Source organism: Glandiceps talaboti, chromosome 18 (assembly GCF_964340395.1).
Source record: "Glandiceps talaboti chromosome 18, keGlaTala1.1, whole genome shotgun sequence".
Classification (NCBI taxonomy): Eukaryota; Metazoa; Hemichordata; class Enteropneusta; family Spengelidae; genus Glandiceps; species Glandiceps talaboti.
Genome location: NC_135566.1, coordinates 15,654,498 through 15,674,473, shown reverse-complemented (window position 1 = coordinate 15,674,473; position 19,976 = coordinate 15,654,498). Strand labels below are relative to the sequence as shown.

Below are 19,976 nucleotides of genomic sequence, written 5' to 3'. Positions count from 1 at the left end.
TGGTTAGTTAATCGTTGGATGAATCAACTAAAATTTTGATACATTGTTTCATTTACAGGTGTCTATGCCAAAACAACGATAGAAGCCCATGCTGCAATGTGTGTAGGCTGGTCAGTGGACAACAATGACAATTACCAGTCCAGGTCAACGTCACTTCAGAACCAGTACTCCTCCGTGTCACCACTTTCATCCACAGATGGGTTTCAGAATATGTTCTATTCTGAACAAAGCCATTTTGGAAGACCGTCAGTGGATTTGGTTACTTGTCCATTGTGTGACGGCAGATTTACTGCGACAGAGATAGAAGCACATTGTGATCGGTGTTTGGATACAAACACTCTCTATTGACATCAACCTGTCTATAGAACACTATATCTGATTGGACCACAGTGACACCATGGATTGGTCACACAATCTACTGAAATCAGCTAGTCTATAAAACACTCTATCTGATTGGACCACAGTGACACCATGGATTGGTCACACAATCTACTGAAATCAGCTAGTCTATAGAACACTGTGTCTGATTGGACCACAGTGACACCATGAATTGGCCGCACAATCTACTGAAATCAGCTAGTCTATAGAACACTTTATCTGATTGGTCACACAATCTACTGAAATCAGCTAGTCTATAGAACATTACATGTATATCTGATTGGACCACAGTGACACCATGGATTGGTCACACAATCTACTGAAATCAGCTAGTCTATAGAACACTATATCTGATTGGACCACAGTGACACCATGGATTGGTCACACAATCTACTGAAATCAGCTAGTTTATAGAACACTATATCTGATTGGACCAAAGTGACACCATGGATTGGTCACACAATCTACTGAAATCAGCTAGCCTATGGAACACTATATCTGATTGGACCACAGTAACACCATGGATTGGTCACACAATCTACTGAAATCAGCTAGCCTATAGAACACTTTATCTGATTGGACCACAGTGACACCATGGATTGGTCACACAATCTACTGAAATCAGCTAGCCTATAGAACACTATATCTGATTGGACCACAGTGAGACCATGGATTGGTCACACAATCTACTGAAATCAGCTAGCCTATAGAACACTATGTCTGATTGGACCACAGTGAGACCATGGATTGGTCACACAATCTACTGAAATTAGCTAGTCTATAGAACACTATATCTGATTGGACCACGGTGACACCATGGATTGGTCACACAATCTTCTGAAATCAGCTAGTCTATAAAACACTGTGTCTGATTGGACCACAGTGACACCATGAATTGGCCACACAATCTACTGAAATCAGCTAGTCTATAAAACACTATATCTGATTGGACCACAGTGAGACCATGGATTGGTCACACAATCTATTGAAATCAGCTAGTCTATAGAACACTACATGTATATCTGATTGGACCACAGTGACACCATGGATTGGTCATACAATCTACTGAAATCAGCTAGTCTATAGAACACTACATGTATATCTGATTGGACCACAGTGACACCATGGATTGGTCATACAATCTACTGAAATCAGCTAGTCTATAGAACACTATATCTGATTGGACCACAGTAACACCATGGATTGGTCATACAATCTATTGAAATCAGCTAGTCTATAGAACACTATATCTGATTGGACCACAGTGAGACCATGGATTGGTCATACAATCTATTGAAATCAGCTAGCCTATAGAACACTATATCTGATTGGACCACGGTGACACCATGGATTGGTCACACAATCTATTGAAATCAGCTAGTCTATAGAACACTATATCTGATTGGACCACGGTGACACCATGGATTGGTCACACAATCTTCTGAAATCAGCTAGTCTATAGAACACTGTGTCTGATTGGACCACAGTGACACCATGGATTGGTCACACAATCTACTGAAATCAGCTAGTCTATAGAACACTGTGTCTGATTGGACCACAGTGACACCATGGATTGGTCACACAATCTACTGAAATCAGCTAGTGTATAGAACACTATATCTGATTGGACCACGGTGACACCATGGATTGGTCACACAATCTTCTGAAATCAGCTAGTCTATAGAACACTGTGTCTGATTGGACCACGGTGACACCATGGATTGGTCACACAATCTTCTGAAATCAGCTAGTCTATAAAACACTGTGTCTGATTGGACCACAGTGACACCATGAATTGGCCACACAATCTACTGAAATCAGCTAGTCTATAAAACACTATATCTGATTGGACCACAGTGAGACCATGGATTGGTCACACAATCTATTGAAATCAGCTAGTCTATAGAACACTACATGTATATCTGATTGGACCACAGTGACACCATGGATTGGTCATACAATCTACTGAAATCAGCTAGTCTATAGAACACTACATGTATATCTGATTGGACCACGGTGACACCATGGATTGGTCACACAATCTTCTGAAATCAGCTAGTCTATAAAACACTGTGTCTGATTGGACCACAGTGACACCATGAATTGGCCACACAATCTACTGAAATCAGCTAGTCTATAAAACACTATATCTGATTGGACCACAGTGAGACCATGGATTGGTCACACAATCTATTGAAATCAGCTAGTCTATAGAACACTACATGTATATCTGATTGGACCACAGTGACACCATGGATTGGTCATACAATCTACTGAAATCAGCTAGTCTATAGAACACTACATGTATATCTGATTGGACCACAGTGACACCATGGATTGGTCATACAATCTACTGAAATCAGCTAGTCTATAGAACACTATATCTGATTGGACCACAGTAACACCATGGATTGGTCATACAATCTATTGAAATCAGCTAGTCTATAGAACACTATATCTGATTGGACCACAGTGAGACCATGGATTGGTCATACAATCTATTGAAATCAGCTAGCCTATAGAACACTATATCTGATTGGACCACGGTGACACCATGGATTGGTCACACAATCTATTGAAATCAGCTAGTCTATAGAACACTATATCTGATTGGACCACGGTGACACCATGGATTGGTCACACAATCTTCTGAAATCAGCTAGTCTATAGAACACTGTGTCTGATTGGACCACAGTGACACCATGGATTGGTCACACAATCTACTGAAATCAGCTAGTCTATAGAACACTGTGTCTGATTGGACCACAGTGACACCATGGATTGGTCACACAATCTACTGAAATCAGCTAGTCTATAGAACACTATATCTGATTGGACCACGGTGACACCATGGATTGGTCACACAATCTTCTGAAATCAGCTAGTCTATAGAACACTGTGTCTGATTGGACCACAGTGACACCATGGATTGGTCACACAATCTACTGAAATCAGCTAGTCTATAGAACACTGTGTCTGATTGGACCACAGTGACACCATGGATTGGTCACACAATCTACTGAAATCAGCTAGTCTATAGAACACTATATCTGATTGGACCACGGTGACACCATGGATTGGTCACACAATCTTCTGAAATCAGCTAGTCTATAGAACACTGTGTCTGATTGGACCACAGTGACACCATGGATTGGTCACACAATCTACTGAAATCAGCTAGTCTATAGAACACTATATCTGATTGGACCACACCAGGATAGGATTAGACCATAGTGTTATCAAATGACAAACTAACTAGTGCATGAACAAATAAGAATTACAAATTAAAATAATTTCATATGTTTGTATTTATGTTTGACTTTGCTGTCAGACATTACTCTCATATGGATTATCAGACCTCTCATGTACACTGCTACCTACACGTCAGAAGAATCAAAAGATTTGACAAGTTGGGATTTATATCCGAGGCTGGTAGCTATACAAAAAAATTCATACTGTTACTGAAAGAAAATTTACAAAACAAGCTGGAGCCATACGCCATTTTCTGGTTATCCTGGAAACTTCTGAAAGATAAAAAGATTTCATGGTTTGGCCACTAGGAGTGCTCTTCACAAACCATTTGTTGGCAGGAAGTGAGGGACAGATTAGTAGAGTATTGTAGCATAAAGACAGCAGACACTAAATTACCACACATTCTCTATGTTGCTCTCACCACACTATTTTATTAGTGCTGCTAGTAATCAAAACATGTCTAACAACTACTGTAATGCTCTGTTATGGACATTCAGAGTTCTTTCACACATTTCATGCACTGCTTCAAGCAACCAGTGGCCATGACACAAATTTTAGCCCTCACTTTGCCAAATCTGGTGCGCCCTCTTGTGGTGGTTACCTGAGAAATGGCTGGAACTTCAGTCACCGGAATATGGCGTATTGTGATTTCATTATAAGAGCATGTTTGCATGTAATTTAATATCAGTATATCTCTTATTTGAATTCTTTATTATCAAAACCTAGAGAAAAGTAAAACATTTTAAACAATAAACTTGCCACTTAAAATCAGTATTAATTATACAGGGTCTGAGAACTGTTGGTGCCAAACATACTGACAACAAAAACAATAGTTGATATGGTCAGCAAAGTGGTGCTCGTGACAATTACAGTGGAAACTATCAATAAAGTATAATTTTGTTTTATTTACACAGTTATGTACAAAACATATGCAAAGAAATCACTAAAACATCAACAATCACTCCTTATCTTGTACAGTGTATAATTATGTATTTTATATTACAGCAGTTCATTTTTACACTTAAATAAAGTATGCTGTACAAATAATGTGTACTCTTCATTTATTTAAATAACAATACTGAAGATTTACATAATGTGTGTGTGTGTTTCATATCATTTTAATATCAAGGGTGAGTGATGTAGTGCACACCTTAGAAATAGAAGTCTTAAATTTTAATGTTACTTGTTCAAGAAAGCCCCAACATGTTCTAAGTTATAGTCATTACGAAAATTTCACGTGTACCTTTTCACAAAACAGGATAAAATGATCTCAAAATATTTGCATATTCAAAATTGTCACTAAATGTGATCGAAATCATAGATTTGATGACTTCTTTGAAAACATGATGGTGATTGATCGAATTTCAAGAATGGGCTTCCATATGAGTTATTTGAGTTAAAATATGTTGGGTCTGAAGCAATCTGATTAAAATCTGATGTAGTGTACACTTGCGATTGATTTTTGGCTGTTACGTTTACTGTCACTTGTTCTTATGTGAGCTCTTGTTACATACATCTGACAAGATGCCATAGGTAGCCACACGAGCTCTGAGTGAATTCACTCAACCAATAAGAACGTGTAATACGCCAAAACACTTCAGAATGCTCTGTTTGAAAAGAGAACAAGCACTAAGTGCAAACAACAATGTTATTGTTATTGTTTGGTCGTTCGCTTTCAATTTCGAATGTTGAGAGTTATATTGTATGATGTAATATATGTGTTGTAACTTTTTATCAAATCTAAAGCAAGTAAAAATGGTAGATAGCTGAGAATCTTAATCTTGACTGTTCTCACAAAACATGCTTTTGAAAAAGAATTCAACGTTTCAATATTTTACTTCATGAAGTATTGGCCAGAAAATGGATTCTGGGTGCAAATTTTCTTGTTCTTACTTGGTTTTAATATACTCTGTCTGCCTGTTAGTTGATGTCAGTAGCATCTCCATGAACAATAACTTGCCATCGGTAGACAGAATCAGTCAATCACAGAGGGAGACAATTTCTGATTGATGTAATCTTTATCGTGAAGTGACTGCAGTATCTAAGTTAGTAGAGTCATTATGTGTAATTACTGTTAGCGTTGACTACTGAACTGTTGGTCGTTTTTGTAAGCACATGTTGTGAGGACATTCATAAGATGAACCCAGCAAAGGTTGTACATTACTTGGAAGACTACTGTAAGTAGTACTAAGTTTAAAGTGTGTTACGAACTTGTTTTAACAATACTGAAATCCAAAATGGATGCTGGAAATCTATGGAACCCATTATATATTATGGGATAGATTCTGACATTGGGCATGGATACTGGAAGTGTACAGATCCCAATATATAATATGATGGAACCAATTCTGGAAGGCTAAGGAACCCACTATATACCGGTATGATGGAACTATTCTAAAATTATGAATGGTTGCTGGAAGTCTAAGGAACCCACTATATATGATGGAACCAATTCTGAAATTGGGAATGGATGCTGGAAGTCTAAGAAAACCCATTATATATTATGGAACCAATTCTGAAATTGGGAATGGTTGCTAGAATTCTAAGGAAACCCACTATATGTGATGGAACCAATTCTGAAATTGGGAATGGTTGCTGGAAGTCTAAGGAAACCCACTATATATGATGGAACCATTCTGAAATTGCGAATGGATATTGGAAGTCTAAGGAAACCCATTATATATTATGGAACCAATTTTGGAAGGCTAAGGAACCCACTATATACTGGTATGATGGAACAATTCTGAAACTGGGAATAGATGCTGGAACTCTTAAGGAACCAACTGTATATGATGGAATTATTCTGAAAGTGGGAAGGAATGCTGGAAGTCTAGAGAACCCACTATAGTTGGAAGAATATTAAAATTGGGAATCAATGGATTCTGGAAGCGTAAAGAAACCACTATATATGAAACGATTGATTCAAAAAGTTGATAACACTTGTGTCCCTATGATCAACTTTTAAATTTTACATCTGATATCTCGAGAACTCAGTTTCAAGTACAAATCTGAAATATCAGAATGGATGCCCAGAAGTCAATACAAACTAGTGTAGCTGTGGTGGTAGGTGAAAAACACAGCCTCTTTTAGTAATTACAGCATGAAATGTAACCAGTTACATGACATATGGTGAAATTTCCAACATGTAGAACATGATTGACCTGTCTTGAAAACATACACAAAATTTTGCTGGTCAGGTTAGCACTTGGAATAGACAGACATACTTCTTGTGGGCATTCCCTTACAGGAGATTTTCTCTTAGTTCTCAAATGCTATTAAATTATGCATCAAGATCAGTGAGACTGATCACAAGGTTTCATGTTGAATAAAGATAACACACAAATACACAGTCTGCTTTGTATTTTGTTACATTTGTATTTGCTGTCGTTTATGAAATACAGAGCAGACACTGTGTAAGAAGTGTTTGTGTGTTATCTTTATTGTGTCTACAGAGCAGACACTGTAAGGGGTGTTTGTGTGTTATTTTCTTTGTGTCTACAAAGCAGACACGGTTATTTGTATTGTGTCTACAGAGCAGACACTGTAAGGGGTGTTTGTGTGTTATCTTTATTGTGTCTACAGAGCAGACACTGTGTAAGGGGTGTTTGTGTGTTATCTTTATTGTGTCTACAGTAGTACAGAGCAGACACTGTGTAAGAGATGTTTGTGTGTTATCTTTACTGTGTCTACAGAGCAGACACTGTGTCAGGGGTGTTTGTGTGTTATCTTTATTGTGTCTACAGAGCAGACACTGTGTAAGGGATGTTTTGTGTGTTGTCTTTATTGTGTCTACAGAGCAGACACTGTAAGGGGTGTTTATGTGTTATCTTTATTGTGTCTACAGAGCAGACACTTTGTAAGAGATGTTTGTGTGTTCTCTTTATGGTGTCTATCTCAAGATGAAACCTTGTGATCAGTCTTACTGATCTTTATACATCGTATAAACACATTTGCAAGCAAAGTTGAAATCTTCTGTAATCACTGCAATGTGCATTAGCAAGAGATTACCAGCAATGTCCACGACAACAGATCTGTCAGTCTGTGGTAGGGTCAGACAATCATTTAATCACTCAATATTGTATGCTGACATACTCCATAGACAATTTTCAATTCACCTGTCACACAATTATCACATGATTTCCTTTGACATTATAAAGCACTTAGCAGATATTTTTCTCTGAAAAGAAATGCCCTTGGGAACAAGTACACAAAGGTCATGGTTCTTAAACCAGGAAACTGATATAATAACATACTTAAGGCGAAAAAAAAAAAAACTTGTGTGTTTCTGATAATATGACCTCAGATAATAGGGTAGGTAGGTCAGGTTTTTATTTCATCTTTACCTTTTTAATTGTTTTTTTTATTTTTGAAAAATATTGCGCTGACAAAACAAAATGAAATGTCAATCACAATACCTCTTCTGTGATACTAGTTTGATGAAGTATGTACCGATATCACAGGGGAAAGAAAACATGTGCATGAAGGTCAAGAATTTTGTATCTATTTTTGTAAATGTTTAAAAATGTTCAGTGTTGGCAGCTTAAACTTAGTCTGGATGCCAATGTAGTGAGTGGAAGTGTAAATCGTAACGATACCATTCACGGACTAGACTACTTAAACAAGGATCGGCTGGGTTATCAGAAACACACATAAAAATTTTATTTTACCTAATGAATAATACATAATACTGACATCCTGTTTGAACACATCAAATCAGAATTAAAGTCTTAATAACAATGAACAAACGTAAATAAAAAATGTTACTTAGTATAAGCCTCAGACACAATGAAGTGTTTTTAACTACATGGTTGTCTTAAACAAATCTCGTCAGGCAACATCAATTAAATTCTTTGTTTGCCGTCTGCATGCAGGTAGGTTTAGTCGTAGATTTAGAAGAAGAAAAAAAACATTTCATTTGCTCAAAATTTCCATGGAAGGCCGTATTTTATGCTATTGTAAATGGAAAGACTTCAAATATCTTCAGAATAACTACATATCTCCAAATAGTTGTTTTAAGACAGTCAAACATTTCTATTTGAACAGTCTAGTCGATTTAGGTACAAACGGGTAACGAATGAACAGAAAAGTGAATTTACATGACATGCTAGTGAGTTTATTCTGTGGTTTGTTTTATTTCCCTGACTGCCTGGTAGGTTTTGGTGAAGTCCAAGGATGGCAAACAAAATATTTAATTGATGAAGCCTTATATCTTTTATACCAGGATATTCAACCCAATGAAACTGTCAGATAAAAACATGAACAAAAATCATAACAAATCAACACACTCAAACACTCATTACCTTGGAATTATTACTAAAATCATAAAATGTATAAGAAAAAAACTGTACACATTATGGCACCAATTGATCAAACTGTTACAGTCTAAAAGTCAACTTACAACTCCCAATATTTACAGTTTTATAAAAATTATAGATTCAAAGAATTAGCGTTACTAATGGAATGTACACTAGAAATAAAGTTAGACAAAACTTAAAGTTCTTGTCCCATTATTTCATTTACAATCATAATTAGAATGTATCAATTTAAAATGGTAAATAGATTTTTTCAAATCGGTGGATCCTTTACATAGTACTTTTAGTAGAGTTGGGCTGACAGTTCAACCAAAAAGAAAAAAAAAAAGTTATGAAAAATTTGTTATTTCTACTTTGTTGTGTTTACAGTGTGAAAAGTGAGATAATTCGCTATTGAGATGATAGGCTACTACACTACCATGGTTGCTTTACTAAAACACATCAGTGTTTGTAACTTTGACCAATCAGAGCTCAGTTACAGAAATGTAACTACTAGTATTCATCATGTGATCTGATTGGTTGTTTATGTTATACCATGTAAAACTGACCAATTGGAGGGAGCCTATTTACTGAAACATGACAATAAAAAGTTCATTTTGACCAAGTACTTGATTAACCAGAGCTCATACTGAAAGTTATTTTTGTGTGACCTGATTGGTCAATTTGACAAATTATTACCGAATCAAAGTTCAGTTACTTAAATTTATCAGTATCAGACTAGTTGGTCATTTTGACCAATCAGAGCTAAGTGGCTGGAATTTATGTGACCTGATTGGTCAATTTGAGAAATACTGACCAATCAGAACTCATTTACTCAAACATATCAGTATGCAATCCCAGAGGTCTATGTCAGAAATTTACAACTACTTAATGTTGAAATTCAAATATAAAATAATCACACTTGCTTGCACTGATATAATTTAAAACTTATTTCAAAAGTTGATGAAATATCAATTACTTAGCTTCAAGTAAATAAAGAAATTTTTGTAGCTGCCAGCACATGTAGGTATTCACAAATTTATTATAATTATTATAATTAGGTGTCATGGGTTTCAATAAAACAAACAAAGACATTCATGTACTTTATGTATTTGTAACAGATCTTAGTTTAAATATCCATCCATCTATACTTCCGTGATGAATGGTTCATCTCACTATATACATGTGTAATCTTCACCGAGACTTTAGCTAAGGCCAGTGTGCCCTCCAAGCCAATTTGACGTGCTACTGACACACACAATTTCTAGTGATGCACCAAAATTTGGTGTTCCCCTCTCTCTTACTATAGTGTGTGGTAACTCAGAAGATATGCCAGTTTTTCTCATTTTGACTCACAACAACAAATTTGGTTATCACTAGAGGGCACACTGTCTAGGGCTGACACATCTTGGTATTCTAAACAAACAAAAGAACATCTTATTACAGATGTAATAAAAACTTTATAGTGTACATAAAGTATTATTGTCATAAAGAGAACACAGGTTTACAACGCTTCATCTCTGCTTGTCATACATACTACACAGAATTTCAATAGCTGCCATTAGTTCATCAGCATTTTGAACTTTATCAATTTCAATTTCACTGGATAAAAAAATACAGTAACATCCCATAGTAGTACACAGCACAGATACGTGAGTACGTTTTTGCTCCAAGTACATGTAGGCTTGTGGTGTGCTGACTTCACTTTCTGGTATTCCAAGTTGGTTGCCACCAAAAGACACACACTATAACAGACCAGTCGTTTGTACACACACACATACAGTATTGGTGAGTAACATCGGTGTAAATACAAACGTGAAGCTATACACCATCATACACTAATATGGTACATCCAGTCAATCACCTGCTGTGTTGTCTTGATAATTGCCTACTACTTCCATAGCACTTAGTGTCTTTGCACCTTCTTGGCTAGTAGGAAGAATTCCTCCTGTAAATGGAAGAAATGTCTGTTGCCAGTCATTGCATCTCAGTACCCCACACACAATGTATTTATTACTGTTCTACATGGCAACATCTCGTTATTTGCTTTCTTTTTTGCTATTTGGTATTCTTCCGATATCATAGCCTTTACTATCAGCCCACTCCTTCAATAATAGATCCTACAAGAGAGGGAAACATTCACAGTGACGTATAATACATGTACCACATAAACAAACAGTTTGAAAATGAAGTTCAAAGAAATTTCCTCCTCTTCACCAAATACAAAGCCTACAAAATCGCACAGGTGGCTGTGTTGGTTCATTGGAAAATGCGATTGGATTGGATTATTGCTTGATCTTTGAACAATACAGATAAATACTTTCTAACATTCGCTGTGAGGGCGTCATAACATCAAGTATTCAAATAAATGCTTGGACACTAGATCACTAATAGCTTTTTTGACATGACTTAGAAATATTTTTTTTTTAAGAAAATACATGTGATCAAAGATTGTGTAATTGATTGATAACATCAAGGTAACATCCAATCAAACCCTAGAATTCAGAAATAGTTAGTTGGTGCATTATTTACATACATACTACAGTGTTATTTTGTCAATTCCTTTATGTGTTTGAAGCATTATGACCCTAACTGGTGCATTGTGTTTATGTAAATGAAAACACTTTCCTAGTCACTACTTATTTTTATGTTTTTGTTATCTAGTGAAATATGCAAGTATTAGTCTTTAATAAAAATTTCTACAGCATATCACATGCCAAGTTTGATTTCATCGAGAAACAGACATGTTTCATCACTGCATGTCATATGCCGCTCTCTGGTCGACATTGATCAACAAGCAAACATATTATGATGCATATCATCAACTTGATCGATGTGAAAAGATATTATGATGTTGTAATGGCCCCCTAACTTGTCAAGACATAGTCAGTAATTGTTTATAAACATTGGCAAAGAATTCAGAGATAAAATATATAAATTTACGTTGCCAAATAATAATTGTGATTGTAACTTGCATACTTGAAATCCCACTAGTGAATGGTGAATCAATCAAACTGCAACAAAGAATTCAGGTCAAATTATGACTCTACGTTGCAAAATAATGATTGTGATCATAACTTGCAGATTGTTAAAACCTACTGGTGAATGGTGAATCAATCAAACAGAGGCAAAGAATTCGGCAAATAATTCAGAGATCAAATTATAAATCTACGTTGCAAAATACTGATTGTGATCATAATTTGCAGATTGCTGAACTGCCGCTAATAAATATTGAATCAATAAAATGATGTCTGTACCTGTTGACTTAGCTGAACTTCAAACTTCTTACATAGAGTTGCTAACTGTTTTATTGTTGCCTCTTGGTTGACGACCGTTGTTGTCTTCAATTCAACTTGCTTCAGCAAATCTTGACAATTTTTACAGTTATCCTGTATAAAAAAATCAACAACAAACAATTGATTCACAAGGAATTTACATGTAGGAGATATACTGAAACCAAGTCAGATGAAAGAATTTTGCTACTAGCATTCATTTAGGTAAGAATGAAAGAAAGAAGTATACTTATATAAGCAAAAAAGGTTACAATTCAGCTTGTGCAACTTTAACTGCTCTGAACACAATAATGATAGGAAACTATGGCAAGCTGTACAGGCCAAAACTATCATTCTTTTTCTGGCTGTAGTTTTTGTATTTTTCGGTGTTCCAGACTAATTAATTTTAATCATTTATTTGTAATTTTTCGTTGGAATCCATACTTCTATTTCACGTTAATATTATTTAATTCAAACAAGTTTTTATTTTAGGATATTTTATTTCATCAAACCACAATTTTTTCAATGAAAAAAAGATAAAACTTGGAATCATTTTTTAGCCTGTACGGTTTGCCAAAGGAAACTGATGTGGAGTGACTGAGGCAGATTTTACCTCACTACACATATTGCAATAAAACATTGAGAAGCTATGTTACATGTTCATGGGATACCTACATCTCTAACTTTGAGTGCTTTCATCTTAGACTTCAGGAGTCTACATTCTTCATTGATTCTTGCCAGTTCCTTGCTCAGCTCTTCCAACTGTTGCTGTCTCTCCCTATGAAAAGTTTCAAAGAAAGGTCAGTGCATATGTAACTGTGTGATATATACTAATGTAACAAAGCTATACATTAATTGAAATACTCTAGTATTGAACACACAGGACCATGGTGTTTACACTCAACTAAACATTGTGTTGTCATTTATAGCCTCAACCAACCACACTCAACTCACCATGAGTTGTCTTAAAACCTCAGCCAATCACACTCAACTTACCATGAGTTGTCTTTCAAAGCCTCAGCCAATCACACTCAACTTAACATGAGTTGTCTTTCAAAGCCTCACCCAATCACAATCAACTTACCATGAGCTGTCTTAAAGCCTCAGCCAATCATACTCAACTTACCATGAGTTGTCTTTCAAAGCCTCAGCCAATCACAATCAACTTACCATGAGTTGTCTTTCAAAGCTTCAGCCAATCACACTCAACTTACCATGAGTTGTCTTTCAAAGCCTCAGCCAATCACACTCAACTTATCATGAGTTGTCTTTCAAAGCCTCAGCCAATCACACTCAACTTACCATGAGTTGTCTTTCAAAGCCTCAGCCAATCACACTCAACTTACCATGAGTTGTCTTAAAGCTTCAGCCAATCACACTCAACTTACCATGAGTTGTCTTTCAAAGCCTCTGCCATTCTCCTTTTCAATCCTTCCAGTTTTGCATCTCTCTCAGCTATTTCCTTATCTTTCTGTAGACGTAATTCTCTAAGTCTGTTTTCATACTGCAGATAGACATTGATAAATTGTGTTAACTGTACATCTGTCATCAAGGCCCATATCAGATTAGGGTTGAAATTTTGGTGAAAAAAGTCATGTGGTAGACTTATAGAAAAAGTTGGTCCTGTACAAAAAAATTATCCTATGTAATCCTTATATGGCACCACTGATAAGATAGCACTAATCAGTGATATCATGAGAACCTGGGACTGAATCATGCCCCTCTAAATGTCCTCCTCCGCCATCTCAGCTTATCTCTTAGTCTTAGTCTTACCTTATCTGTAGACTCTCTCATCCTCTTCTCATGATTTGCCTTCAGTTCATCTATATAATTATTCTTTTGATTTAATAGTTTCAATGCTTCTTTGAGTTCTTCTTTTGTTTTTTCATGATTTGCTTTTTCTTCTTCATATAACTGTTTGTACTTTTGTTCCTATGGAAATAAAATAGATCAAATTGAAACAGAAAGAAAAAAAAAAGTTTTCTACAATATTTATCATTTTTTGCTACTTTCAATGTGTAAGGTATGACTGTCACATACGTATGTATGTACCATACCAAATTCATAGTTTTATTCAAGAAGTGATACCTTGGGCTTCTCCTTCGGGAAACAGTCTGTACTGTGTTGGAGTGACCCACAGTCCCTCAAGGAAACAGATGTATGATGTTGCTCTCACCATCAGTTAACATGTGTATAATGCATCACAGTACACTTAGTCTGGGAGATTTATACCATGTGAGGGCGCCCTCATCATCAGCCCATAAAGATTAAAGGCCAACGAGGGTAGAACAAAAACATTTAGATAATGCTAAAATGTGCTGTGCGTGAAATTGAATCCTGTGAAAGAAATTTTTCAATGAAAACAACTAATTTTCAACTTACTGTTTCTTGTATTTTTAATTGAAGACTGTCTATTTCTTCCTGTTTTGTTTTGATCTCAGCCCGCAGTTGTTCAATAAGTTTTTGTAATGATGTAATCTTGTTTTTATACTGTTTTTCTTTGGCCTGAAAAGAAGTACATAAAACACATCTGAAAAAATACTCTTATTCCTCGGTTGGTTTTCTTACATGTACTTCACTAATAACTTAAATATCGATTCTGCACTGAATAGAATCAAATACAAATACAAGAGGGTTCTCAAGTCATCAAAACAACAATATATTTGGTGCAATCATAGCTGACAATATGACACATGACATCCAAGAACTCGTATATGGTTGATTAGTAAAGTGTACACTAGCCTATAATTCAGTTGTGTATGGATTTTTGCATCGTCATCAACCACAGCCTTTTGTACGTCATGTCCAAGACGCACATATTTCGCAGTGTCGCGGAAGAAAGCTCTGGTTTGCAAGAATGTGATTTTTGGCTCTCACTTTTCCCCTACCACACCTGGCATTTCGCTAACAGCTGATTACTTTAATGAATGCTCAACCAGAAAGAAGACACAAACAAATTCTTATTGGGTTTTTAATTTTCCCCACTGTGATGTGATGTGATTAGCATCACAACGCGATTAGAACCAACTTAGAGGGTTGAGCTATATGATGTAAACATAATTACCATATTTAATCATCACTGCAGGAAATCATAATCTAATTTTAGGTTTGAATAACAACTAGCAAAATGCCAGGCGTGGTAGGGTTAAAGTCAGGAACAAAAAAAATCCCCACATGACTAGATTCTAGGCTGAGTGTGAACCCTTGTTAGACTCAAATAGATACAACTCTGGTAATGAAGCTTTCGGTTTACCAAGATAGATGCAAACTAAATCTATTGTTCTTTAATATGGTAGATTACACAAGTGGGTGATAGCGGTTCCTCTGTTGTGCGATTCTAATCACCCTGTGATCAAGATAGTGTAAACATTGGAAGTCCTAAAACAGTACTGCTGCAAGTTCATGGAACTCTAAATAAACTAGTTTGCAGAGACGCCTCCCTACCGAGACTATAATTAATCCAATGTCCATTCAATAGCTTATCACTGTTGTATCAACATGTTGCGACAATAGTTTTAGTTTGTGTCTATCTCAGTAAACCGAATACCGAGTGGTAAAAACTGAATATCTTGCTATTACAAGTAAATGTATTGATTGGAAGTGAAGTCATGAAAACAATTAGAGATTATTTACGACCAGTAATGTTTTGATCATCTTTATCTTCTGCCAAATATTGATTCATTCAACATTATTGTTTTTGTGCAATACTGTGAGATTTTACAACCACAAAACATTTAAAGGCCCACTGTAAAAAAAGTATTAAACATTAGGTGTGAAAAACAGTTGTCTGACAAAGCTATAGGAAGAGTTGGTCCAGAACAAAAGAAATAATCCTATGTAATCCTCATGGCTCCACTGATAACATGATACATGTGTGAGAATCTGGGATTGAAACCCTGACCTTTACAGTGCTTCCAAACAAAGTCTGAAAGACAAACTACTGCAACATATTGATACATTACCAAAGTAGGTCTGTGTCTTTGTACAGAATTTAGTAAGGTCAGATCAAAGATGTCATTACTGATAACTTCAATCATAACAAATTTCACATTTGGTACCTCTTACATTTACCAAGGTTTGTTGTCTAATACATCACTTTGTACATTTAGCCATGATGATATCTACCAATAGACAGGGTTTAATCAATATTGCATGCCCATTCAGCGACATTATCAAAGTAAACTATTATTCAACTTTGCTGCTGAGTAGGCAACGTCGTGACTACTATAGCTAAATCTATGTCAATGCATCAGGACAAGTTCAGATCTATCAATATGTTGCAGTACTTCATTGTTCATACTTCGATTAAAAGCACTGTAACTTGTAAGTGAAACAAAATGGATACCACTGTACCAGACAAATATTGTCAAATAAATGTGACTAAAATGCCTGAATTACCTGTAATTCTCTGATTTCCTCTGACCTAGCTGAGTCAGACCGAGCTGTCAAAGATCTCGTTGGACTGGACGGTTCTGGAACATCGGTATCTATTCCAGTGATCTGAAGTGCATCTTGCAATTGGTTGAAATTTCTAAGGCTACGTTGGTCTGGTAAAGATCGTCTTGACAACGGTGGAAATTTGGTTGGATTACCAGCTACACTGTTTATAGTCCGTGGCGAACCCAACCTTCTCGCTTTATAACTCGCTGTATTCCTTGAAGACATTTTAGGGAACTTTACATTTTCTTGTCCAATCGGAGCAGTTTTCATTGAAATGGACCAATCTGTAGTTTTGTTAGTACTGATAGTTACACTGTAACCATGGTGATGTGATGCCTTGGAAGACATCCAATATGAGCAATGACGCAGGGATTATTTTCCAACCATCTTCTGTGGAAACTCAAGCTGGAGCTAGTACAGGAAATAAACATGAACAGATTCATTTATTTAGACACATACTTTGATCACCATAAAACCGACGACAAAGATGCAAGTTGTCAAACAACCAGAACATAAATCCACATTTTTTGTTTAAGTACACTCAACTTGGTTTGCACATGGTATTATATTGTTATACATGTAAGTATGTTCAAATTGTCAGCAAGCTTTCCTGCTAGAATAGAATGGAATGGAATGGAATGGAATGGAATAGAATAGAATAGAATAGAATAGAATAGAATAGAATAGAATAGAATAGAATAGAATAGAATAGAATAGAATAGAATAGAATAGAATAGAATAGAATAGAATAGAATAGAATAGAATAGAATATAGAGAAAAGAGAAGAGAAGAGAAGAGAAGAGAAGAGAAGAGAAGAGAAGAGAAGAGAAGAGAAGAGAAGAGAAGAGAAGAGAAGAGAAGAGAAGAGAAGAGAAGAGAAGAGAAGAGAAGAGAAGAGAAGAGAAGAGAAGAGAAGAGAAGAGAAGAGAAGAGAAGAGAAGAGAAGGGAAGAGAAGAGAAGAGAAGAGAAGAGAAGAGAAGAGAGCAGAATAGAATAGCACAACTGAACAAATTTGCTTAGTCATTGGCTGATACATGTAATTGTTAAAACAGAATGGTTCAAGCTTATATATATACAATATAATACAATATAATATCTGCCAACATCATTTCTACTATTAGTGGGGAAATAAACACATGTATGTTTTTTCACAAATTTATGTAAACTTTTGAATGCACCACTTTTAATAATTCCTGTGAAACTGACACTTCTTTGTTATACTCAGGACATCTTCCAGTGTTTTCTCTCATGTAATGGGACAATGGCTGTCGAGTATTCCGGAAACGGATGACTTTGCAATTTTTTTTAAACTTCGGTCGCAATCAATGAATTATGCCTTGTACAAATAATAATAAGACGGCTGGTACCATGGAGTCAGCTAGCCGTACTTTCCAAATTTGCATTTCAATTTTCCACCGTACTCTAATCAATGAAATTTGTGAAACACTGCACTATACTATGGTATATAAAACATGAACGCCTCAAGCTATTAAATGTAGTATAAGTTTTGGTAATAACATTTACGCCTACTACGAAAAGCTGAGTGACACGTCTAGATTCTGTTTCTATAGCCTACCACACACACTTGGTAAAGGTACAGTCTAATACATGTAATAAGGGGAAATTGGGATGAGTACATTTAGATTTTAAAAACCTGCAAATGTGTCATGCCACCAAAATAAAAGTGCTCAGTGTTGACACATCGTAAATAAACTGGTGGGTGAAACTGGACTCGGGACAACTCGGCAACTTGATGTTGTTTTTATCAAAGACGACGTCCCATTTACAATTCCGTCCGTTGAATTCGACACACTAATTACAGTATTGACATACTTACACACTACGAAATTGTGTGAAGTCCTGTCATCGGCGATGAACAGTGCAGCGATCACAACAAGTACTTGTTATCACAAAGACTGGGTATGCGTTGAGTGCTCGTAATGGAAGAAGCCATATTGGCGTTCACCTGTAACCACGTAGCAACGTTATTGATATGCAAACGTCCAACTATGTGTCGTTGATTTTGATTGGAGTAAATATTACAACCCCGTATTGTCATTACCCAGACTATCAACCAATAGCCAATCAAACTTGCTGTCTTATATCCGTCAGCAGTGATGTAAGAGCGGTCACGGGCCGAGAGGAACATTTACACCTGACATGATTTACCCGACGAGAAAACAATCTTATCAACATCGTCGCAGAAACTCAGAATGCAACAAATTACGTATGCGTATTTCCTGTAAGCCACAGAATTCAAATGAAACACCAATGTAACATTACCTTTGTTTTGTAGACATTCATATATTAATTTATTATCAACATGAGCGGTGATAATAACGTGATGCGATATGCATGCGCGCCGCGCCCGGGCCCTATTATTACGGTACCTGCAACATTGCCGAAATTGTCAGCATATTCGCGAAAACTTTATGATGCTTTAATATGACGTGATACCGTTACAGAACTACTATAAAATAATTTCCTTTAAATTAAAATTCTTGTGTTGCTACGCCTACTAGTGTAGTCTAGTTCCCATGCAGTATCGTTACGATTTATACCTTCACAGTTGGCATCCGGACTAAAACTATCTAAACTTCAAATTTGTGTTTGGAAAAGTTTACTTTTATAATGTATTTTATACAAATAATTTTTACTCATAGTTTTCTGCGAATACTTTTTTAAAATTACATGTCATGTTCAACTTGATTGAAATTTGGCGTTTTATCATAAAAAAAAATAAGGCGAAATAAAAACAAATGCTGGTTGCCGATAGTAACTTGTAACATGACTTACAGAAAATGGGGTCTACTCGACTCCAGATCCAGGGATTTTATTTTATTTTACTTTTATATTACTTAATTCGTCTGTCACAATACTTCCATAAGAGTTTGATGAGGTGCAAAATAAGTAAATGAATAAGTTAAGTAGACGAGCACTTTGTGCATTCTCGCAAACCAGTTATTATTTCTTCCGCACACTTCGAGATAGTAGGGACCGGCGCGGCTCGTTATGAACGGTGCCGTAAAACGGTCGTGGTTAAGTTTGCGACGATGACTTTGTGTAGACTGTACTGTTATAGCCTAAAGAGACTTGGTTTCTCTCCGAAATAGGATTTGCTTTAAGTGACTACAGATTAGGCAAAGGCATGGCATGAAGGTGTAAACGGAATTTTTACCTTCTTGCATGCAAACAAATTGTTTGAGGTCGGAGACTTAAACTAGAGTCGGTCGGGTTATTGGAAACACGCAATTTTTTTATTCGACCTAATAATGAAAGAATGGAGCTATGCACAAAAATTGTCATGACATGCATTAGAGAAAACGACTGGCCCTACTCAAG

At 36.1% G+C, this 19,976-nt stretch overlaps 1 protein-coding gene across 2 annotated transcripts; it reads right to left on the bottom strand.

Moving 5' to 3' along the window:
* Window positions 1-4,603: 4,603 nt before the first annotated feature.
* LOC144448876 (uncharacterized) lies at window positions 4,604-18,622 on the bottom strand. Of its 2 annotated transcripts, none has more exons than XM_078139213.1 (8): window positions 18,472-18,622; window positions 16,592-17,044; window positions 14,576-14,698; window positions 13,967-14,125; window positions 13,582-13,697; window positions 12,869-12,971; window positions 12,179-12,310; window positions 4,604-10,869 (listed from the first exon to the last, which is right to left on the bottom strand). In XM_078139213.1, exons 2-8 carry the CDS (start codon window positions 16,979-16,981, stop codon window positions 10,828-10,830), a joined length of 1,065 nt encoding a protein of 354 aa, XP_077995339.1. In that variant the 5' UTR covers window positions 16,982-17,044; window positions 18,472-18,622; the 3' UTR covers window positions 4,604-10,827. The 2 variants fall into 2 exon arrangements, with proteins under 2 accessions (XP_077995339.1, XP_077995338.1); XM_078139212.1 differs by having other exon boundaries at window positions 4,606-11,041; window positions 18,472-18,621.
* Window positions 18,623-19,976: the final 1,354 nt, after the last annotated feature.